At 43.2% G+C, this 25,429-nt stretch overlaps 2 protein-coding genes across 2 annotated transcripts; both read right to left on the bottom strand.

The window, feature by feature from the left end:
• Window positions 1–2,347: 2,347 nt before the first annotated feature.
• On the bottom strand, window positions 2,348–9,520 carry LOC308301957 (fibrinogen alpha chain; the record flags this gene model as incomplete). Its single annotated transcript, XM_080746104.1, has 5 exons — window positions 2,348–2,879; window positions 4,231–4,376; window positions 4,746–4,929; window positions 7,421–7,548; window positions 9,406–9,520. 5 exons carry the CDS (start codon window positions 9,518–9,520, stop codon window positions 2,532–2,534), a joined length of 921 nt encoding a protein of 306 aa, XP_080602230.1. The 3' UTR covers window positions 2,348–2,531.
• Window positions 9,521–10,552: 1,032 nt separating this feature from the next.
• On the bottom strand, window positions 10,553–20,164 carry fga (fibrinogen alpha chain). Its single transcript, XM_080746274.1, has 8 exons — window positions 19,981–20,164; window positions 17,729–17,833; window positions 16,491–16,674; window positions 15,589–15,734; window positions 14,745–14,843; window positions 13,055–13,219; window positions 12,304–12,907; window positions 10,553–11,751 (listed from the first exon to the last, which is right to left on the bottom strand). Exons 1-8 carry the CDS (start codon window positions 20,035–20,037, stop codon window positions 11,036–11,038), a joined length of 2,076 nt encoding a protein of 691 aa, XP_080602400.1. The 5' UTR covers window positions 20,038–20,164; the 3' UTR covers window positions 10,553–11,035.
• Between the last annotated feature and the right edge of the window lie 5,265 nt (window positions 20,165–25,429).

The raw sequence follows: 25,429 nt of genomic DNA on the forward strand, positions 1-25,429 counted from the left end.
CCTTCTCTCCTGTCTTGATTGTGTTGGTTTGTTGGGGTTATTTGGTTGTTTTCTGTCTTCCAAATCTATTTTACCTGTTCTCATTCCTGTCATATCTACACAATAAAATGAATAGTCTTATACTTAAACACATAAACTCAGGATTCAATCTCACAGCCTACACATGGTTCATGGTTCGCTATTACAAGGTCACTGAATACCTATTATATAATTGCTATTTTAGCTATCTTTGTCCAAAGTAGGAACACCCTGTGTAGAAGGTTTTTAATTCATGTAACCACACCAACCCCCTGCCTAAACCTGACAATACCTTTTTGTCAATTGGGTTTAACATTTCCTGGTCATGTGATGCATGTGTTTCATTCTCCCAGTTAGTAGTCCCTGTTTGGACAACTCAAAGCATCAAGGAAATGGAAATAAGTGCATGTTGAGTCTGAAAGACTACAGTATAACCACAAAATACAATAAGCTCACACAGAATGTGACCAATACATAACTATATTTATTTGTATTGATCTGTAGATTCACACATGAGAAAGTCTACTGTAACAACATGAAAAAATATATGTTAAAATACGAATATGTGGAAAACAGCTGCACCTTGACCAAACCTATCTCTCTAAAAATGTTAGTAATGAAACAAAATAAGAAATGATGTATGAAATATAATGCTGAGGCCAAAGGATACTTTCGGGTCGAATGCATGTTGCTCGGATGTCAATGAAACAAAGAAGACTAATAGCTTCCCCGTGAATCTCTGATCTCAGTATTGGCACAATATGGACAGACACAAGTATGGACACACACATTTGGAGGACACACTGTTAGGGCTGTCACGATTATGACATTTTACATGATGATTAATTGCCATTGACAATTACATTTCTGTTTGGCTTGTAGGCGTTGAAATTGCACATGGCAGATATGACAAATACAGTATATAAATAAATTACTGACATTAACAACTTTATACTTAAAAAGAACATTGATAGTGGAAATAGAGCTTGTAGATGTTGTTTGAAAAAGAATGTTTTCAATTTAAACGATTATAACGATTATGACAAAATAATTGCCATTATGTCAAATAATTGCGATTAGACAATTATGTAATAATTGTGACAGGCCTACACACTGTACGTACAAACGGACAAAATGCTCTGCTAGACAGACTGCCTCGTAGGCAGCAAACACAAGAGAATCCTTTCACCTTGCAGGGTAGAGCAGAGATCAGTGAGAGCTCCATCCATGATGTCATGCCTTGTTGTAAGTGGGGCTTCTAAGTGTGGCTTTCATCTGATATACCATCTATTTACAGCAATGTCACTTGTATAAATGACAAATCCGGATGAGAAGTCAATAAATAGCTATATTAACTAGAAATACTGTTCCTACAAAACAGTGTGGGCTCGCTCGTGACTATATTCTGCAGCGTGCTAACTGTCATGTGAAGCTCAACCAATACTACAGCTAACACCACTCCCAGATGTTTTTCCGCACCTCAATTGCACCTCAATGGCTATAAGGGCCCTGCCTTTGTACTGTTGTGGCGGGACTTGATAAATAAATATTGAAGATAACATAGTGTTCTCGCCTGAAAGGTGAGACCACAATGATTTAATCAATAGGATCTTTTTTATGTATATAAGTAAATAATTAGATCAATCAATATATCAGAACTAGGCTGGTGAATCATACATACATCAAATCATATTTGAATTAAATATTCAAACACAGAATCTAATGTTTCGTGGTCATGATTCACCCAGGATCCTGGATGGCTTGGTTCCAGCCTCAGGCTTTAAATAATAAATATGAATACTTTCAGAAATCTTTATGGGGAAAAAAGAATGGGCTTTCAATCTGTGGCACCACAAAATGGCCGCCACTGCTATGCCCTATAGCCGGAGAGCCGGAGATACGCTGAATTCACACCAGCAGCTGCGATTACATGTCTGTAACGCGTACATTTGCAAAATGCTATATGTCTGAGGTAAATGTAAGTTGAGTGCAAGCGAAATCTCTGGTGGTTCATTCATCTCAAAGGAAGCAGTTGCTCCCGGCTTGGGAGCTCAGCCGGCAGGAGAAGTAGGCCTACAGACACAATTATTATAAGCATACATTGCCCTGTAGTTGCTCAATCTTTAATTCATTTCACACCCAACTGCTAAATTAAAATGTTGTTATCAATATTCACTACTTCCATACAGTAGGCATGTTTCTGTGGAGTGTGCACTCCTAGTCCACGCTTATACTTCAGACCACTTCTGGTGTGAATTCAGCGTTAGACTGAAGCGTTCTGATAAAACCTTGCGTACACAAAAAAAAAAGAAAAAGAAAAAAAAAGCAGAACGGTAAACTGTGACATTTATTTGTAAGGCCGTAACTGATTACCATTCTAAAAGACCGGCAAGCAGCCCCACCCCCTCTAGAGCCTGTGATGCTCCTGGACCAGAGTGGCTTGAAACGACCGTCCCTGTCCTTCTTAGAACCCTAGTGCTCTCTCTCACTAGTCAGCCTAAAACTAAACATCCTCACTCCACTTCTAGACGGGAGTCCTCCGTGACGTCGTCCATCAGCAGGTCTTCCAGAACCACCTGGTTCTGCTCGATGTCCTCAAACTGGGTCAGCAGTTCCTTCTGCACCATCGGGATGCTCTTGTACTCCCCGGACGGTGGCGGCCCGAAGTCCACAGGCTCTAGTTTGATCTGCGGGATGTGCTCCTGCTGAGACGGAGCGCCGAGCTTCGCCCGCCGGCTTTCCGTCTTCTCCAGGGAGTCCGCCTCGCCCCGAAGGGCCCGGTGGCCCGGGTGGTCCACGCTGAAAGGCAGGGCGGAGCGGCAGGAGCCTCCGCAGGCTCGGAGCTTCATGTCGATGTCCACCTAATGGGGAGATGTCTATACTTTAGCTATTGAAAGATGGAGGATATTGAAACCGTTTATATTGTCTTTGTCAGGTGGAACCTCATTATGTCCCAAAACTGTTACTTTCCGAGATTTAAATTCAAAAACATCAAAAGCAGCAGATCTACAAGCTCAAAACTTGTGCTTGTGGATCTTCTACTTTTGATCCTTTTTTTCCTTTTTTGCACAAATATTTTCTTCTGGGGACCAGGGGTTCCCTGCCTGTGGTGAGAAAAATACTCAAATGTAAAAGTATCAATACTGCAATGTAGAAATACTCGGTTACAAGTAAAAGTCTGGAATTTGAGTAAAAGTTCAAAAGTATTGGCATCAAAATGTACTTAAACTACCAAAAGTAAAAGTACTCATTATGCACAATGTCCCATTTCAAGTTTTCAAATGTATACAAATCTTAGCCGATCTACAAGCTTAATGCGAGTATGCGACTCATTGTGAGCTTGTAGATCAGCTATTTTCGAATGGCCAAAATGTATATGGGTTGAATCAAAATATACAAAGCAACTAGTAACTATAATAGTTTTCATATAATTGTCGTGGAGTAAAAGTACAATATTTGCCTCTGAGATGTAGTGGACTACATCTTCTGAAAATTGGAAATACTCTTAAATTGTAAATGTCCTTACTTGACACCACTGTTACCTGCCCAAAACCTTTTCAGATGGGGTCCGCCCAGCCAAATACATATCAATTTGGGGGTCCTTGACACAAATACGTTTGAAAACTACTGGTTTAGAAGAATTGTGAGTCACTCATTCTTGCAAACAACCTCTGCTATCAAAAAGGCAACGCTCAATGTCTCGGTCAGAAAAAAACATGTTACACATACACAGGATGAAAGAAATGAGAGAGTTTCAGTAAATATTGGTTTGGACAAAGATCACAGTACAGAGAGAGGTGGGCACGGGGTCAGTAAAGAGACTCACTGACAGGCAACACGCGCGCGCGTGTGTGTGTGTATGTGCGCTCCCTCATGCACATGCATTAGGTAACTGTACAATATGCCATCCAGGGCCTATTCTCACTATTTTTGAACATTACTGAAGATTTCCGATGATGTTAAAAATGTCAATACAGCAATGCATTGATACCAAAATGAAAATGTACTCGTAATTTCTACTTTTGAATACTTGAGTATGAACTTTAGTATATCGTCTCTGTGCGTTTTTAGTCAGCCACGCACAAAAAGAGTTTATCCGCTGGTGACCATATTTTGGTGTGTGTGCACCCTAACAGAGTTTCTATATTGCAGTATTGATACTTTTACTTAAGTAAAACATTTGATTACTTTCTCCTCCCCTTGTTTCCCCACCTCTCTTCTGTAGAGCTCCTCTATCTGTTCCTGGACCGCTCCACGCAGCTCCTTGAGTCTCCGGGACAACGCTGACGCCCGTTTCCGTAGCGACGTCAGGTTGCTGGCGAGTCCCTCTGCGAAAGCGACGTACTTCTGCTCCCAAACTAAACAAGAATGGCAGCGACAGCAGAGAAGAGTGACCGTGCAGGTTTGGTGCATTTAGATAAGCATCTTTCATCACAGCTCTTTACAACACTGGGACCCAAATGGACCCTTTATGGGTTGACCCCATTTGAACATAAACTTTTTATGTGCCGGTGTTCGGAAAATTATACTATGGAAACGATTAACTTTTTGGATACGATGTCTTGAAAAGGGTGATATACCTCAGCGTGGAGGAAATCCTCCACGGCCGGCATATAGGGCCGTAGGACGTCATCTCGGAGCACAACAGCGGAGGGTGAGGTTCTAACTTGGATATGGGGCTACGGTATATTTGTGTGTGTGTCTGTGTGTCTGAGTGTATGCATTACCATATGCGAGGAGCAGGTCTCTACGGTTGGAGTAGTAGATGTGTGCGGCGGTCTTCATGGACCTCTCTATGGTGTCGTCATATCTCTGCTTCCTGTCGCACACTTCCTGCAGACGCTCCAACGTCTTCCTCTTCCCCTCGGAGATCAAACCCTGCAGCCTGCAGCCTGACGGACACTTAGACCCCTGCAGGGGGAGATGAGACCAGGGCTGTCACCATTATGACATTTTACATGACGATTAATTGTCGCACAACTAATTACGATTAAGGATTTAATTGTGTTTTTGTCATTGACGATTACATTTCTGATTGGCTTTTAGGTGTTGAAGTTGCACATGGCAGATATGACACATAGCCTAAATATACAAAGAAATTACAGACAACTTTATACTTATCATTGATAGTGGAAATAGCCGATCTACAAGCTCGCAGCACATTGTGAGCTTGTAGATCGTCTATTTCCACTATTTTTGAAAACGTTTGCAAATATACAGTATGTTCATTTTTTCAACATGGAAACGATTATGACAAATTAATTGCGATTAGACGATTATGTAATAATTGTGACAGGCCTAGATGAGACAGGTCTCTGCTTGTTTCAACTATGAAGACATTGTGTCGGTAGATCATATCATCACTGTGGAATATAATTTGAATATGAACAAAAACTCTTCAAAATGGTGATGTTCCTGCATAAATGTACTGAATAAATCGAATGATGCCTCGCTTCCTGACCTACCGATGTGAAAACAAATGTGTTTTTATCACGTCACGCATGATCAACCTAATGCATCTGTGTTGTGCACGTTCGGCTGTGCATCTGTACTGTAGTTATCACTTCTCCCAGCCATTGACCGGATTTTGAAGTACTGGGCAGTGGGCACCCCTTAGAAGCTACTTCAGAATTCTTGGCCAGGAAGACTGCAACAAAGTAGTGTGGACATGTTTTGGTGATGATGCTTTTCATCTGATATGGCAGAGATCTACTTCCTCTTCCTCAGTCAAGCACTGAAGTTGTTCTGTGATTGCATATGCTGGAGGCAAAGGCATGTAGCATCACCTCTGTGTTTAAGCTGATGAGTGAGTGCCCACGTAGAGTCGGTGTAAAATCAGCAAAATAATAAAGGACCATCCATCTATACCAGTGAACGTCCCTGCTCTGTCCAAGGCCCTCAAGAACCAGCTGAACCGTTCTTTTGTTAATTATTTATTGACTGGGTGAGTTCAAGGGTTTCTGGCGGGTCTGTGTTGGCTACATAAGATGACCCACATATGCAAAAATCTGCAGTCGGCAATTCTAGAACCTAATGTAGTAGATGAGCTTCTTAAAAAATAAACTACTAAAGGTCATATTATGATTGGGCCTTTTAATAAATCCCCCTTTTCTCATTTTAGAGGGAATCCTAATAGGGGTAGCTACTAAAATATTCAGGGAAAAAACGTTTGATCATCGACCTCTCCGCTCCTCATAATGGCCCAGTTCCCAGTATTAATGATTTAATTCTTCTATTTCCGTTTCCCCTGTATTATGCCACTGTCGTTAATGCCATTCAAATGATTAAATTGTGTGTAGGTGCGTGGTTGGGAAAGGTGGACATAACGGATGTGTTTAAAGTGATGCCACTCCACCCGTCTCAGTGGCATCTCTTCGGGGTGAAATGGCAGGGGACATCGTATTTTCGATTCTGTCAGAGGTGCTATGCTGGATGCTTATCGAATACTTTCAAATTGCTGTTCGTTCTGCATCTTCTAGATGATTTTTCTGTAGTAGACTTTCATCATTCGCCTCCAGCCCGGTGCATCTCAATTTTAAAAGTTTGTTTAAGGCTGTAGGAGTTCCCCTGTCAGAGGAAAAAACAGTAGGCCCCTGCAACAAGTTAGAATTTCTCTGCATCTTATTAGACAGCGAGTGCATGCAAGTTTCTCTGCCATCATATATATATATACTGTGTGTGTGTGTGTGTGTGTGTGTGTGTGTGTGTGTGTGTGTGTGTGTGTGTGTGTGTGTGTGTGTGTGTGTGTGTGTGTGTGCGCGCGCGCATGCACATGCACAGGACGTGCTGGCCATTGGGAAAAGCGGGACAACTTCCGAACGGCCGGTTCATTCCCGGCCGGTCCAGGCCGGCCATTAGGAAAAAAATAAAAATAAAATGTCGGCCATTTTGGGGGCTGGGCGGCCAATAAAGTAAATCATCACTGTCGGGCAGAAACCTTGTATCTCCAAGTTTCAAATTGATACATTTTTTCACAAAGCAAAGCCCTGCTTCATCATACAAGGCCGTTGCACAAAAGTAGTGAAAACAGCAGATCTACGACGCTGCAGATCTAAAACGCCGCAGATCTACAACGCCTCGCAGTGCGAGGCGTTTTTGTGCTTGTAGATCGGCTGTTTTCACTAGTTTAAATCATTTTTAAAATGATAAATACAAAACAAACGGTTTTGGACATACGAGGTTTCCACCCGACGACAAAATATAACTCTTGTACAGTAATGAATTGGCCCACTGGCTTGTCACTTGTCATGATCTGAAATGGCAAATATTTGAGTAGCAGCAGCGCTATAGAGAGAGATCTCTCTCTATAGCGCGCAATGAGGGCCTCTCCAACTCTTTTTCCCGGGCTGAATCAGGGGCCCAGCACGTCCCTGCACATGCATGTACAACGTGTGTGTCTGACCCAGTCATCATCGGAGCAGAGAGGCTGGTCTTCGGTAGCAGGACACTGCCTCCTCCCGTGTGTGTTCACCTCACCGTGAGGCTGGCGGCCATCATGTCTCCTCCTCTGCCTCCTCAGTCTGACACACACTGGAAAACACACAAAACAACCCACACTAATTCAACAAAACAATGAATTAACCATAGTCCCCCCCTTCAGTTCAGTTTTATTCAGCACTTTTAGACAGTTCAATATATATATATATATATATATATATATATATATATATATATATATATACACACACACACACACACCCCTAATAATTTAAATAAAACTTCTAAGAGGTATGGAAACTACGGCAAAAACGCAGCACAAAGCGAGGTGTTGAACTTGTAGATCAGTTTGTGCTACCGTGCAGTCACCTCATTGAACTTGATCTCAACATCTGTATCTCAATAATGGTGCTGCTAACACACGCACAACACCCTCACATGATCTGCAAATAAAACTTCAGCAGAACAAGATAGCGTCAGATGTCAAACTATAAACAAAATACACCATGCATAGGGCAACATTATGGCTAGGCACTCTTAAGCACTTGAACTCTACTGTCCCTATTCTGGGCAGAACATCTGCCAAAAAAACATACAAATAAAATACGAATTGTCGTAAGATTGTTGAGCAACTATTTTCAGGTATCAAAAGGAGCGGGCAAAGGATACAGCCCTGGCGGACCTGGTTAGCAAAGTATATAACTGATAAGTTTGCCTGTCTTATTTCTCCCTATTTACCGAACTAAATCTAAGGTAAGTTATATTAACCAGATCTCATTGACATTATTGACCTGGGCCATTTAATACATGAAATACCATACATCAAAGCAGCACTATGTAACTTTCCTCATACCCCCGGATACTGTATGTTCTCTTATCATTGAGCTAATAGAACCTGCCTGTTTGCTCGGGGGATAATTTCACCATCAGGGCAAAATTTGTATCAGATCCTGTGTAGGTGAGACATGACCCTTGACACAATCGAAATGTCTCAATAGAAGAGCAGGGAGACCAAACACAACCACCCCAATTGTATATGTTAAAGTGTATTAACAAACCAGATTGGACAAAATAACATTTTATTCGTTAAAGTTAGATAGCAAGGCTTTTAAAGTAAAAATCTATTTAAAGGAGTAGTTCACCCCCAAAAGGACTTTTTTTCCTATTGATTACTCACATCTTGGAGACTTAAGGTGGTTGCACACTGCTGCGTTTTCCGTTGCGAAATGCGTTTTTCAGGGCAAGGAGAGAGAGAGAGATAGAGAGAGCAAGAGACCGAGTGGTGCGCGAAACGGGCGGCAGTGTGCAAACGTGACTGACATAACGTGAGGTTGATTTTTTTATTTGCGTGCTCCGAAATTCAGTCCGATATTCGGCCCGAAAAATGCAGCAGTGTGCAACCAGCTTTAATACGTTAATAATCTCTTAGGAATGCGACAAAAACTAATACACATAGCATCTGTCTGAGAAGATAAACCACGCCCATCACTGTTACGAGAACAGCCCTGTTTAAGTGCTAATGATTATAGTCACACACACTTTCATTCAGTTGCAAAGAGGTGCTAGTGTGATCCCCCTTCATCATGGGCCCTAATCCTGAAGCACACTTGACTATATCTATATTGTGTATTTTGTTTGTAAGTAAGCCTTGGCGAGCCATGAGGCCCATAGGGCAGGAGCCTATCTCCGGTTTCTGTAGTGTGAGGCAGCTTGATGTATAAGTACACTCCCTGGACATGATGCTAGTATGTCACTCACAGGGACTTACCCCCCAATCCAACCCTTGATGCTGCAGTGTGCCAAGCAGGGAGGCACTGCATTGGTCCTGTTTTAGTCTTTGGTATGACCTGGCCAGGGATCGAATCCCGACCTCCCAGTCTCAGGACGGACACTCTAACCACAAGGCCACTGAGCTGGTCCCATGTATTTTGTTTGTACATTTCCACATACTTGTGTACACACTCTGGGTGAGTGAACTCCAATATTGGCCTTGAGGTCCACTGACCTCACTGGCTAAACTCTGCACTTCATGACTCCAGGCATGCATGGTGTCCTCATCTGACATGTTTGTGTCATCTTACACCTGCTTCACTTAAAGCAACAATTTTCAGGCCAAGGACCCCTTGGCTGAGAGAGAGACGAAGCAGGGACCCCCCACTACATTGTGTTGCAGATTACCCTTTTGCATAGACTTAATAGATAGCTTCATAGACTTGCTTTACTATTAATAATGCATTGGATGGTTTGATTGGTGTTAATGTGTATTTTCAGACTTTTTAAACCCTCCATATTTAGTAAACTTGTCCATCTATTCTACACCATCTCTTAGAAAATAGCTGATCTACAAGCGTGCTTGTGGATCGGCTATCTTCACCTAATATAATGTTCCCCCATCAGAATAAAAACATTTGCGGACCCCTTGTTGTTGCTCTGAGGACCACATAGGTGTCCCACACCCGGCGTTGAAGACCCATGACTTAAAGGAATACTTCGGTGCTATGGCATTGGTCCGAAATCTCATTGTTCCTACATCCCATTATAGTCAGAATCTGGTGATGTTAACCTGGTGAAAAATACTATGCCTAAACCTAAACCTAACCCTAACCTCAGTAAAACTATGCCTAAACCTAACCCTAAAACCTAACCCGTCCCTAACTATATTCGGACTAATGAGATGTAGGACTAATGAGATTTCGGAATTATGGGCAGTCCCCAATACTTCGCCCCCCAAAATATCTTTGTTTGTATCAGTGACTCACCCCATGAAGCCTTGCATTCTTGGAGATGTTTTTGTCGAGATGTTTTTGTCTCTATTCTTCTGGTGAAGAATAGAGGGTTTAAGTGGTTGATGAGCTGTTGTCTTCACATGTGTGCATACAAATGAATGTCCACCCAGTCAGACCTTTTTTTCAGACTTATTTTTTGTATATTTAAAATTGTATCTAATTGGTCCACATTGTCAAGAAGAGCCACTCTGCAACTTAGCATTACATTGTGAACAATCGTTCATTTATACATTTGAAAAATGTTACCCTTTTGTGTCTTGATTTGGTGCTGAAATAACAATAATAATAAAGACCCCAGGAAAAGACAGTAGTTTCAGTGAACGTTCAATCTTTATTTAGTCAGCAGCTGGCATTAATCATTGGCATTTATTCAGCGGTCCATTTGTGCAATCGTGTCTGAGTTGGAACAAACATCACAGGAGGGAACAACATGGGTAACCACAAGTCTAGAACAAGCAGTTCATGTTGGCAGTATTGATTGAAGCAAAGTAAAGCAAACTGGCATTTGTTTGACATAATTCAGCAATCGGGTAATGATCTACGAGTAGATCAACAGCGCGCGAGGTCGTGGTCTTTAACACCAGGGCCTTGTTTGCCACTCGGGACACAAAAACTAAAAGTGCTTATGGTGCGTTGAGAACCACTGAACTAAATGTTAAATGGCCATCTCCTCTCCTCTTCCCCTTATCCCAGCACTCACTGCTCAACAGTGACTGTGCTGAGCAGCGATGGCAGACCTAATATATCGTATCATGTTTCCTTGGTCTCTCCTAATCCTTCGCATTTTGTCGCCTTCAAAAGGCAGCAGGCCTGATGAACATCCTGACCACCTTCAGGCTATAGTCGGCGGGCTTGTAGGTCACCCACACCACGCCGTTCTCGATTTCATAGGGAGAGTTGCTGCCCGGGTCATACTGGCCCTTGTAGTAGATGCCGTTCAGGTTGGCCGACTGGCAGTTGTTGTACCACCAGCCGCCGCCGTACATCTCGGCGCAGCTCTCCTCCGCCCACTTGTCGTTGTCGCGGTCGAACGTGCTGAAGCGCATGCCGTTGTGTGACAGGAACGACGCCAGGCGGGCGTCACCATTCAGCAGGGCGTCGCCTGCGTCCCCAGTGTACCCCGACACGCGCAGTGCGTAGCCCTCAGTCTCCGACCCCACCCGGACGGTGTACTCGGCACTGGCCCGCCCCCCCTCCCAGTCCTCCAGCTCTACCCGCAGCATGGTCTCCTCCGGGCCCGCCGTGAGCAGGTGGAGGTGACGGTTGCCCAGCCACACCTCCCCCTTGCCCCGCGCATCCACGCCGCCGAAGCCGCCGCGGTACTCGGCCCAGGAGCGGTTGAAGCTCAGCGCGCCGCTCTCCCTCTGCTGCACGAGCAGCCACCCGCCCATCAGCCCCCCCTGCTGGCAGAAAACCTCCACTACCTCGCTGTGTACGGGGCCGCCGGGCTTAACGTTAAACAGACCGCTCTTTTCCCCGTCCAGGTGTTTCTGTCGGATGTCAGCGCAATCTGCGGAACAAGAGGAGGGGGAGGGGGAGGGGGAGGGGGACGCCGGTTAGCTCAGACGGGGGAATTAATCTTTAGCGGGGTGAGATGAGAGGTTATAGGTGGAAGGTGTGGCAAAAAAATCCAATTTCTGTTTCTAATCTGAAGGCGCAAACATGGCAGATACTGTTATAGGAAGCTCAAACTAAAAGGTATCATCATCATGGTGTCCCAATTTAGTTTCGCTCTACCTTCCTTTCTTCCCCTGCGAAGCCGTTGTTGTAAAGTCATTAAAGAGGAGAACCAACCATTTTTGACATTGATGATGTCATCACGGTGTACTTTGCAAGCCAAACCCCAAAATCAATCCTCACATTCAAACCACATACATTATTATATTGTATTTCTTAATTATATACAATGAATGAAAATAGTACAGTTCTTTTACAATGATTGTTCTGTTCACTTCTCGTTTCGGTACATAGGGCTAGCTAGCATGTCGCTAAGGCAAGCGGCCTAGCTAGCAAGCTTTGTTTCTTTTTCTTTTTACTTCAACGGTTCACTGCTTGGTTGTACCTTTTCCCACATAATCGGCCTGGCGCTCGACGCGCGCGCCATGGATGCTCCTGGCTTTAAAATCGGGAACGTCTTCTTCCGGATCGGCGGTGAAGAACCCGCCAAGGTCCATGCCGCCGAAGTGCTCTCCGAAGCCTCCTTTGGTACTGAAGCTGGTCTTGCTGCCGAATGGCGAAGTCGAGGAGGGGCCTCCCTTGGAGGGTCCGACGATCTGGCACTCGGGCCCCCCTTCCGTCACCTCCTCCATCCTCTCCACCGGCCCCTCGGCGGTCTGGACCACCGTGCGGCGGATGGTCTTGGTGCAGGAGACGGTCTTGGTGGAGGTGGACACGTGGTGGGTGGTGGAGGGTTCTCCGCCGGTGAACGCCTCGAAGCCTCCGCCGAGTCCACCGGGTAAGAAGTCGCCGCCGTCCCCACGGCCGCCGCCACCGGAGAGCAGGGTGATGGAGCCACCGCCCGATGGGCGGTCCAGGCCCGAGGGAGAGGAGGAGGAGGAGGAGGAGGAAGACGAGGTGGAGAAGTGAGTACCTGGGACCTTGGAGACGGTGGCTGGGGACGACGGGCTGGCACCTTCCGACTCCAAGGTGAGCTGGACGATCTTCACCTGAGAGAGGAATGGGAAGGAAGAGTTAGGGCCGATTCATGCGTTTATTTTGGTTTGGTTTGGGGAGTCACAAGTTAACTTAACAAGTGTTCCTTTCACTGATTGGATAGTTTGCTGTAATAATAATAATAATAATAACAATCTTACATCAGGGAAAAAGTCATCTGTCTGTCCTGCATCTCCGGCTCCGACCACTTGCTTGGCTTTGTAGCGGGTGTCGACGACCACGTCCTTCAGAGCCCTGCTCTTCATCACATACATGGAGCTGACCGTCTCGATGCTCTGGGCAGCCTGGGCGTCCAGCTGAGCAACCTGTGGGTACAGCAGGACAGAGAATGAAAGTCACAGTGGGTGGGATAGGGGGATGAACTCATTGTTCCGCAGGTCTGTTGGTCCGAGTAGGATGACCATGGATATGCCGTCGACATATTGACGCAGACCTGGGATAGGCTTGCGTAGCCTGGCAACTATTCCACAACCTCCGAATGCTATACTATAGTCTTGGAACTACACCTCCCGAAATCTGAGAGAGGAAGCTGTCATCCGTTCATCATTTCCGTTCACAAGTATGTTTTAAAATAGCTTTATGTTTTATTTTTGGAATTTCAATTTCTGATACAGCAGCAAGCTATACATGCTTTGATTATTATCTGTATTTATATTAGGACAACTTTTCACGACTGTAACCATAACTTAAGAAGCGAGGAGGAGGTGTCATGTCTGCTTTATCCCCTGACAATTGACCAGTCGCTATGCCCCTCCTAAACCCGTGCTTGCCCAATGCCACGTTTAGCGACAGGTTACTAAGGCGGGTGCCTTGGCAAGCTGCCATGGCGGCGTGCAGCAATAGCACCCAGCTGCAGACTAACCTGCCACAAACTAACGCACGTCCAGGAAGAAAACAATAGCCTATACTAAAGTCAGATTAACATACAGTACACAAGTGTTACCAGTTATATTTTCTCATGAAGTGCTCCTAAATTATTCCCGTGGGTTTGTGTAGGTCAGTGCAATCCGTTCTGTTTTTGTTTCAGTGTTTGTGACACGGAAGCGAGTGGGTGGGACGTTCGTGAACGAATCGAGTCTGTTGAACGACTCTTTGAAATGAACGATATGATTCGGTTCACAGTAGGGAGCCGTTCCTTTCTAATGAACAGTGGTGGGAAAAGTACTACATGTCTTTACTTAAGTAAACATATCAATACTGCAATCAAGTTTGGAATGTTATTAATGTACTAGAGTAAAAGTAAAATAGTATTGGTTTCAAAATGTACTTAAAGTAATATTAGAACGTACTCATTATGCAGAATGTCCTGTTTCACAGGTTTTCCAATGAGTAAAATGTAGAAAAATCATTTGCAAATAGCCGATCTACAAGCTCACAATGCATCGCAACGTGACACATTGTGAGCTTGTAGATCACCTATTTTCAAATGCCAGAAATGTATCCAATGGCCAAAATGTATAGGCCTATATGGGTGGAAGTGATTTACAATCATAATCAAAATCTACAAAGTAACCAGTAACTAAAATGAGCCAGTCTTTTGAACGGCTCTTTGAAAGGAACGGATCTCAGAGATGCGGTTCACTTCAAAGAACCATAAATCCCATCTCTATCTAGCAGCCAGACACCGATGCGCGCCGCCATGGCAGCTTGCCAAGTCTGCTGCGTTAGTAACCTGTTGCTAACTTGGCATTGGACAAGGACAGCTTTAGGAGGGGCATAGCGACTGGTCAATTGTAAAATCTTCCATGATGGAGAGATGTGCAGAGAGAGAATGGATAGTGTACGTATATGGATGGTTGGATGAAAAGAGGAATAGGGGATGCTATTTACCTGTTTCTCCAGTGCTACGTAGCTGTCTTTATCCACACTGTACTCATTGTAACTCTGGCATGAGCCCTTGCAGGAACGCAGTTTCATGTCAATGTCGACCTACACAGAGAGGAGAGGAGAGAAGAGGTCCAGTGGTTTTGTCACCCATTTTTTTCCCAAGTCACAATTTTGTTTACACAATGATGTACCTCCTCCAACTTTACATACATTTCCCAATGTTTTTCTTAAATAGTTTTGGACACTTGCTTTGGCAATGTAAACCTGTGTTTTCTCATGCCAATACAGCTCCTTTGAATTGAATTGAATTGAATTGAATTGAATTGAATTGAATTGAATTGAATTGGTCAAACACAACAGCCTCAATCGTGTCTGTCACTGAGTTGTGTTTTCTGATGTGTGCCGTGTTTTTTTTTTTTTTTTTTTCGTTATCTTTTTGTCCATGCTGTGTTCACCGTTCCTCCAGCTAGGGTTGTCACGATGATGACATTTTACATGAAGATTAATTGTGGCTCAAATAATTGCAATTAACAATTTAATTGTGTTTTTGTTGTTGACAATTACATTTCTGTTTGACCTTTAGGCATGACAGATATGACACATAACCTAAATATACAAAGAAATATAATATATGTAATGTATACTGTAAAAAATAACATTGATAGTAGATAGATCTACAAGCTGTGAGCTTGTAGATCTGCTATTTCCACTATTTCCGAACATGTTTGAAAATATATGAACATTTTTCAACATATAAAAGATTATGACGATTATGTCAACATAATTGCGATTATGACAACATAATTGTGAATAGACGATTATTATGTACTAATTGTGACAGGCTTACCTCCAGCCTCTGCATCTGAATGACCTGGTCCTTGACCCGGTCTTTCATTGCCCCCAGAGTCCTCAACTGTCTGTCAATCTTGATCTTCATGTCCACGATCCTCTGACGCAGGTTCTGGGCCAGGTCATAGTAGGTGTTGTCATTACCTGGAGAGAGAGAGAGAGAGAGAGAGAGATAGAGAGAGAGAGAGAGAGAGAGAGAGAGAGAGAGAGAGAGAGAGAGAGAAATACTGATTAGTTTTCACTGAATTTAGAGCGTGTGAGAGAAATTCACTGACTACTTTATTAGTCAAAAATGTAAACAGCACAAGGTACGGTCAAGGCATTAAGGCTAAAAGGATAACAAACACTTTAAGCTATATTTTCGTCCATCCCTTTATCCCTTATGCCTTCATCGAAAAGGTTGTGAGCTTGTAGATCAGCTATGTGTAATATTTATGTATGTTTTTCAAATTAGTAATAAATGAGTTTAGGGATAAGAGATTTGAATTGAATTGAATTGAATTGAATTGAATTGAATTGAATTGAATTGAGAGGCGGGATAATTATAATATATTTGAATTTAGATGAACTCAGAGATAGAGAGAGTAATATTTTCTTGAACTGGGTGAACTCAGGAGATGAAGTTAGTTGAGTTGAATAGAATGACAAAGACTGACACCCAGACACACAGACACACACACACACACACACACACACACACACACACACACACACACACACACACACACACACACACAAGCACGTACACACATGAAAGCACGCACGCACGCACGCACGCACGCACGCACACACACACACACACACACACACACACACACAAACCTAAGCATGCAAGCACAGAAGCAAGCAAGCACGCACGCACGCACACAGACCCTCACAGACCCGCACTCATGCACACACCTGCGTCCAGGATGAGTTTCTCTCTCAGGTTGTCGTAGGTCTGCTTGGAGTCCTGGTCGGCCGAGCGGTGTTTGGCCTGGTTGTCGGCCAGCAGCGCACGGATTTTCTCGATCTTCTTCAGCAGCTCGTGGTCGTACTTGTCCATCAGGCCTTGGATGCGACATCCGGACGGACACTTAGGACCCTGGGGAGTGGACAGGAGGAGATGATTGGAAAGAGAGGCTCGACAGGTTTGTTAAACTCAAAGTGTATTGTCTCTGTCCAGGGACGTGCTGGGCCCCTGATTCAGCCCGGGAAAAAGAGTTTCTAGAGGCCCTCATTGCGCGCTATAGAGAGAGATCTCTCTCTATAGCGCTGCTGCTACTCAAAGATTTGCCATTTCAGATCATGACAAGTGACAAGCCAGTGGGCCAATTACATGAGTTATATTTTGTCATTGTCGGGTGGAAACCTTGTACGTCCAAAACCATTTTAAAAATGATTTAAACTAGTGAAAACAGCCGATCTACAAGCACACAACGCCTCGCGGTGCGAGGCGTTGTGTGCTTGTAGATTGTAGATCGGCTGTAGATCGGCTGCCCGACAGTGACGATTTACTTTGTTGGCCGCCCAGCCCCCAAAATAGAACGAAGGCCGACATTTTATTTTTATTTTTTGGAGCTGTGTGGAACACAAGCTCCCTATACGTGGCCGTGTGTGTAGGTATGTATGTTTGTATGTGGGTGGGTCTGTCTGTATGTAGCCTCAAGCCTGTGGTGTAGTACCTTTTATGACCACACATGTTAAGGGAGGGGCACTGTTTTCAACTGCAATACACACACACACACACACACACACACACACACACACACACACACACACACACACACACACACACACACACACAGCTCCACTTCGAACAGAGGTTCGATTTTTTCCTAATGGCCGGCCTGGACCGGCCGGGAATGAACCGGCCGTTCGGGAGTTGTCCCGCTTTTCCCAATGGCCAGCACGTCCCTGTCTCTGTCTGTCGTCTGTCTGTCTGACCTGGCACCCTAGTTTGTATAGTTTGTTGACATTATACTGTTTAGACTGATGATAGGTTCTTGGTGTAGGCCCTAAACCAACAACCTATCAGCAGTCTAAACAAGCACTACACCAGGGCAATCTTTTCATTGTAAAATAAAATAAATACAACATGTTGTCAATCTCTTTTTTACACCATGAACACTGTAAATATCAGACAGGTTTCTTCTTACCCAGTCATCGTCGGAGCAGAAGGGCCATTCCTTCTGTGTGTCACATTTATCTGCCTTAGTGCCATGCTCTATGGGACGAGCTCCCCTGGGGTCCACTACAGTCCCCTGCAATGACACGAGGTGAGGGGAGACAAGATGACAATTAGTGCTTCACAAACAGACCCCTAACATAATGTTTGGCTGTGGACCCCCAGTCCCCCATCTGAAAGAAAATTATGGACCACGGACCACCATAACTATCAATCATTTAGCTCAATGGGTCCACTTTGAGAACCACCGGATTAGATGGAACAAGAGGAGATTGATTGATTAATTGATTGATTGAATACTTTATTAGCAGTTTGCAAAAAAAACAAAACATGTATTTGCTGATGTGTTAAGTGTTAATATTCTATGTTCTGTTGATGAATTGATAATGTACATATAGGACAACAATGGAAACAAGTCCCCATGACTGTTTTGTGTCATCCTTTTAGCCTATAATTTAGGGACCTACAGTATCTTGCCTTCATATGATGCAAAAAAGATTCTGCAGTATTGTTACATATAGTGATTGGTCTGCTCCTTCTTTCCCTCTTTTCAAACAGCTTAATATATTAATATATTTCTTTACATTTTAAATTTAAATAACTACCAAACCTGCAACTTTATTTTCAAAGTGTTGATGCAGCCTGATTCATTTTCTTTGCCCTGTAAAACCTTCCAGTTCAACAGTGATGTGCACTATTTTAACACAAGACAGGCTAAACATTTACATCTTCTAAAGTTCCGTATTGGTCTTTGTCAGTTTTCCATCAGGGTTAGGGTTAAGGTTAGGGTTAGGCTCAGGTGGGCTCAGCTATGGAGCAGTCATATTGCAATTTCATCAAAGTCTACCACACTCAATCAATTTAAATATAAGCTTAGAACCCATTTGATGAATTAAAAATCCACATAGTCTACCACACCCACACCCACATACACTTGCACCCACACCCTTTTTTTTCTTTTATTAATTCAATTTACTTTTCATTCTGTTTATTCATTTATTGTATTATTTTATATCGCTATGTTGTCTGTTTTTCTTTTTATTTCTATGATTATGTTGTACTGTTTTTCAATGAGGTGAGATTAACCTTATAAACCCAACTGGGTTTTCTAAATCTCACCAGCACAACCCAAGTCAATATAATATTTGTCTCAAATGTGTTGTTTTAAATGTGCAAATAAACAAACAAATAAAATTAACCTGACCCCTTACGCCTAATTCTTTAGTTTTGCTATTTTGAAGATCAAATAGCCAATCTACATCGACACATTGTGAGCTTGTAGATTGACTATTTGAATTATAGTAAAGTGTTTTTCAAAATAGCAAACAATGCCTAAAAAGTTAAGGGGTATGGCGGCGCGCAAGATGGGATAATTCTGCCATTGTCAGCAACTAATTCAGACCCTTTTCAGTCGTCAGTTCATTTAATGCAGTTAATTATCATAGTCTGTCAATCAATCAATCAACGTTTGGAACAAAATGGATACTTTACAGGTCTGTGACTTTACAGGTCTGTAGAGTGTGCACACTCTCTGAGTGTTATGGGGCGTCTGTCTGTGGCCTTAATGCCCACCAAGCCAGGGGTCTTGAAATTACACTACGTAATGAGAGTCAGTGTTTGACAACATCTCAACTCAAAATAAGTACAAGAGCTCGGAAGAGACGAGAAACAAAAAACAATAAAGTTGCAGACCTATATCAAATTAATACTGCGGAGAAAGGTGGATGCAAAGCAGTGGTTCATTGGCAGCTTTCAATTTATTTTTTTGTTATGTTGCTTCACTTATAACATCCAAATATCATACTGAGAGAGTCAACAAGTTAATAGTAGTTTTGTTGTAGCCTGTACGGTTATTCGCAAAGAGGAGATTCATAGCCTACTGAGGGTAAGGTGTTAGAGATTTGTTTTAACATTTAACTTTTTAATTCAAATAATCATTGTATATTAGAACAGGTAATCGTGTTCAGTAACACATGTAGTAAATTTAGAGTAGAACGAAGACTTGGTTATCATAAAACTATGTTGACCAGGAGAATTGTACAACATTTAAACAAGGAATATTTTTTTAGTCATTTGCACCTGCTAAAGATGTCTCTTTGAAGTGAGCCGGATCTCTGGGATCCTCCGTTCCTTTCAAAGAGCCGTTCAAAAGACACTTGAAAAAGAATAAAACTAAATAGTAAAAATAAAAAAATAACATACATACAGAAATCACATTCTTACCACGGTTGAGGCCACGACAAACAGGCCGAGACAGAAGAGTATATTCTGTCGCTCCATATCTTTTGTCTTTGCTGTCTTCCTCACCTTTCTTCTGTGTGAGTGTGTTTGTGTGTGTGAGAGAGAGGTGAATAGTGATCCCTCGTTGCCTGTCTGTTCATTTGAAGACACCCAAGGGGAGACGGGTCCGCAAACAACTGAGTCATCACACTGTGTCAATAGGCAGTTCAGGTTCTGGTAAACTTCTGTTTACCATGTTGACTCATGTTCAGGGGTCATCAATGATTCAATATGTCTGTACGTACACAAACAAAAGTGTCCGTGGCAAGACTTGTTTGTCCTTGTCCTTGAATGAGAAAACAATGTTACACATTAGGTTAATCATCTGGGGACCCCCCAAATAATGTGGGGACCCCCCCTGTCCTGACCCACAGGTTGAGAACCACTGATTTACAAAACACACATAACAACATGTTATGTGTGTTAAGACCCAATCACTGAAAGTCAGTCTCCAGGTTACCTTCTTCAGAATATACATGACGATGATTTACTATGATGGCCATCTAGACCAAATTAGACCAAAGAGAATTCAGCGGAATTGGAGGACACTCTTACACATGTGAGTCACACGCAAAGGCACCATTACTGCATCAAAAGTAATCAACAACCTATAGGCTAGTATAAAAACAGTCCAAACGACTAAGACTAAGACAAAAATGACTGCCAAAAACAATTCTGAATAATGAAATGAAATAATATAATAAGAGGCAAGAATTGTGAAAACCTTTTAATGATATTTATCTGTGGAACTATATCAAACTAAATACATTTCAAGTGCTTATCAGGGTTTTTTCATTTCATTTTGTATTTTGAATTATGAGAGTGTACTGACTGTCCTCAGTTAAATCATCATATTTACACACATGCATACACAGTGACGAACAACCCTTAATTTTACCGTATTGTGACATCTGACTAATCTGTGTTTCAGTGTTAGAAATTCCCTCCACGTTTCCCCAGGAGTGGATGGAGTCTTAGCGCCATCCAGTGTTGGGCAGGAGATAAACTAAAGATCAAAGTCACAGTAAAAGGTATATTCCACCTCTAAAGTGGCGAGGAGTATTATGACACATTAAAACAAACAACAGCCTATAGTGCTTGGATGACCAGCAACAACCTGATAGTCATTTAGGTCCTTTTAGGAACCTTGTTATGGTTCATCCAACAATATATATGTATATATATAATATATATATATATATATATATATATATATATATATATATATATATATATATATTACCGCATTTTCGCAGGCAGGGCCGCCATGTCCTGCAGCCTTTGCGGCAACCCCGCCCACCCAGCAAGCCAGTGCACCTTCGCTGCCCCCCACCCATCCACCTCCAGAGCCACCGTCGCAGCCAAACCAGCCAACACCACCACCACCGCCGTACCCTCCCTCCTTGGCCTCCCATGCGTGCCTCCCACACTCTCCAGCCAACAACCGCACCACCGACCGGCATGGGCACCCCATCCTCTTCCGCGGGAAAAGTATGGTTTGCAATAATTTCAATGATCTGCGCTGCTCAGCCAGTTCTTGCAAATTGTTGCACGTCTGCAGCCACTGCGGCTGCGCCCACGCCCGGGCCTCCTGCCCTCAGAACCCCACCAGACCATCAGGCCCCAGTTGCCCCAATCTCACCACCTGTCCACACCCATCAACATCCCAGCCTATAGCCGCCGAACTAGTCAACCACCCAGACCCCACAACCACGTTTTCTCCTCGGATGCCTCAACTATGGTTTTTCCCCCGGTCTAGTCACCATCCCAGCTAACTCACACACCTGCCAAAACCTCCAGTCCGCCACCACCGACCCTGACTCAGTCACCTCCCTTCTGAAAAAAGAGGTAGACTCCGGATTCATGATCAGCCCATTTTCCACCCCACCCTTCCCCACCCCACCCCATCGGCATAGCCACACGCAAATACGCATAATCATGAACCTCTCATCTCCCCCAAGATTCAGAGACATTACATCAGGAATGCCATGGTGGGACCCCTCCTGTTCCCTGACCTGGACCACGAGTGGCGTCTCATACAGACTGCCCGACCCCTGTGGTCAACAACCTACTCAACAACATACAGAGACCTGCAAACTTTATTTTGCATTATTACAGAGAGGTGCTTCATCTCAAATTCAGAGCCTATTTTTGGTAGCAAGGCCAATGATGGACTTACTGTCCAAGTGAGGCCCGGTGGCCAAAACGCAAATATTTTCTCAATGCATGGTTAAAGGCCATTTTATTGTATTTATGTTACACCTTACAATGGTCAAATAAAATCGTATTAAAAGAACAAAGAAAAAAAAAACACTGTTATCAAGCATAGCCTCCCATGACATGATGTTTAATCAATCAAGACAAGAGGCCATCAATAAATAATTACAGTACTATTCCTAATATAAAGCCATTTAACAATTATTGCACATTAATGAATGGTTGTTTTAATGATAGGCAAAATATTGTTTATTTTTGTTAATTGTCATCTTCAACAGTCACAACAACTGGCCAATAACAAAAGATACCAGTTCTGTTTAGAATTTGTCATCTCACATCTTTCCACAAAATATTAGAAAATGCTCAATAGTGGGCTCGATTAAAGCCCGTCTCAATAAATAGGATTGATAAGGTGCTCATTATCAATAAAGATTCCATCCCTAGATTGCATTGCACAGAGCTTCTCAATTTACAAGGACTGTCAACAAACAATTGTGTAGGGCTACACATTTTGTGAACACCTAAATCCAACATGTTTTGCTGTGGACAACAGACCCTGACTGCAGGCTGGGACAAGCAGGAGGAGGTTTTTAACGTCCTGTGCAAATTCACAGGCTTGCCACAAAATAATCCTGTCAGCTGTTGCTGATAAACCAGGTAATTATTTACTTCAGGCGCTGTCAATTCATGTGGCGGTGTCCGTGGTGGACCACAGAGAGGCGGTGGACCTGTTGTGGTCCAGGTATGGACTCAATAATGTAGTTTCACCGCAGGTACCTGGAATACAACAGGAGCCCCTACCTGGAGTAGTCCATGTTTACACTGCATTGACCCTGCACAAGGTAGCAAACTTTCAGAGTGCCCTGGACCACCACCCATCCCAAAACCAAAGTTTTAGGGCGGCTGATGCCGGTTGGAGGCTGAATCTTATTCAGCTGCTTCATTGTTCCATAGCAAATGTGTGGAAGCGTGGCAGCACACAGACTGTGGCCGTATAGAGGGGGAGTACCAGAAGCTTCAGTGAGCCAAGAGACGGAGGACGAGGTAATAACCATTGCATTTATTCAAACCAAAAACTATCTCAGACTGATTTTGGAAATACAGACATACACATTGCATTTGATTGAATGGGAAGGATTAATATGCCACAGGTGTGAGGTGTCTGCTTATCTTGAAAAATGTGACCATTTATGCACATTGTAAAAACAGGGAGCAGACATGGCACTAGAACTGGGTGGTAACTGAAGGCGGGTCATTACAATAGTATAGAGAATTTGAATGTGTTACACAGAAACATGGACACAGTATAAACGAGCACAGGTCTCCACCAGGCCACACAAATCGGCCTGTTATAGCGCCACCATGAGGCTGATTTAAACAATGTGGGGCAGAGGTTCTGAATTAGCATCCAGGGAGTGTGTGTGCTCAGTTTGGCAGCGATCGGGCCAACGGCGCCGGAGATTAGCTGGTAACAACCAGGCCACACAAATCGGCCTGTTATAGCGCCACCATGAGGCTGATTTGAAAAATGTGGGGCAGAGGTTCTAGATTGGCATCCAGGGAGTGTGTGTGCTCAGTTTGGCAGCGATCGGGCCAACGGTGACTGAGATTAGCTGCACACAAACTGCGAGGACACACGGACGCACGGACGGACGGAGGGGAAAACATACTCTCCCTCAGCCTTCGGCTGGTGGAGACAATGAAAATCCAAGGCATTTGCTAATCTAATGTTTTTCATTGTCTTCACATTTTTGTTATTTGTTTGCTGTAGTTGTTAGCTATTGTTGAACAAAAATGGCAAGAACGTAATGGCAATTTTATTTCTTAAAAGGTGTCGGCAGTGACACCCCCCCAAAAAAGAAAAAAAACATATAGGACCTTGCTCTGGCAGCTGATGGGCCAACGCATACACCAACCTGACTTCTCCACAGAAGTCTTGACAGAAGCGCAGATTGACACCATCAGGGACACTCTGAAGTTTGTATTTTTCTCATTTATATTTTCAAAGCGTTTTTACTTTTTTTTTTTTTTTGGCTAGTCCATCTTTTCACAAAGAACCTTCGGTTCACTACGGGAAGGACTAAATATCTCTCCTACTGACGGCTGAGAGACACTGATAATGTAATTTTTGGGTTTATGATTAAAAATACTATGATGAATCCAGTCATGGACCCCGCCTGCAAAGCTGTCATTGGTAGTGGCATCTGTGTACAACAATGGATCCTCAATGAGGGAAGCTGCACCAAATGTCAAGACTTGATAAGCTCTAATAACCTGGAGCTCACCGGAATCCTCGAAAACCTCAGAAACACTGATAGAAAATAACTGGTGGTTATTCTCTGAGTGTTTCTTGGGATGTTTAAGCTGTTGGTGAGGTTTTTGTGTTTTTGTTGACAATTGCATGTTCTAAAGTTTGCCAGTAATATCTAGTGCACTGTAGGATTAAGCCACGTAGCAGTTGGATTTCAATACAGAGGCCTTGATAGGGTCTAACCCCAAGTTACATTTATTCACCAAACAGAACATAACAGGAGCTCTGCTTCCTCCACACAGCAGCATGTTATGCTCAGCTAGCTAATGAGCTTGACTATACCACTGTAGAGCATACAGTGAATAGAGCACAATACATAGATGAACGTACGGTACAAAAATACTTAAATACCCCTAACCCCAACAAGTATATTACAAGTCTCACTAAACTACAAAGTACTTTCCTCAGTCACTACAACAACAACCATAAGCACTAAACCCATCACAATTCCCCCTCTGCCATTCTGACTTGTCCAGATCAATAAATATTACACTGGACAGCACCACTTGAACAGTAACTGTTAAGATCCCAATCTTCACTCAATATTACATATCTTACACTTCTGCATATTGCACTTCTTCTTCACATAATACACATTACACAATGCCCATTCTGATTACCACCAAACATTTCTGTCCTCAGGTGGAACTAATCAGCTGTTGAGTGGCCAGCTCAAGACAGGGAACAATTCAAAATGTATTCAATCAATAATATCCAGACTATTTTTTTGTTTTTGCAGCATAGACCTAGTTACACCAATGCCGAATATTAGGTCTAAGTATGAAAGTCTAATGACATAAACCTAAAGGGAAAGATGTGAAGGAATAAAACCTTGACCAATTTGTAGGTTGGAGCTGGTTAGAG

The sequence above is a fragment of the Nannobrachium achirus genome, assembly GCF_963921795.1.
Source record: "Nannobrachium achirus genome assembly, chromosome: 17".
NCBI lineage: Eukaryota > Metazoa > Chordata > Actinopteri > Myctophiformes > Myctophidae > Nannobrachium > Nannobrachium achirus.

What these genes read in the sequence shown, in the direction of transcription:
- fga (XM_080746274.1), bottom strand. Translation starts at nt 20,037, where the DNA reads ATGGAGCGACAGAATATACTCTTCTGTCTCGGCCTGTTTGTCGTGGCC. An exon ending in GAAACTCATCCTGGACGCAG is followed by an intron (nt 15,735 to 16,490) that starts GTGTGTGCATGA and finishes CTCTCTCTCCAG; the next exon opens with GTAATGACAACACCTACTAT. An exon ending in GGCCGATTATGTGGGAAAAG is followed by an intron (nt 11,752 to 12,303) that starts GTACAACCAAGC and finishes CTTGTTCCGCAG; the next exon opens with ATTGCGCTGACATCCGACAG.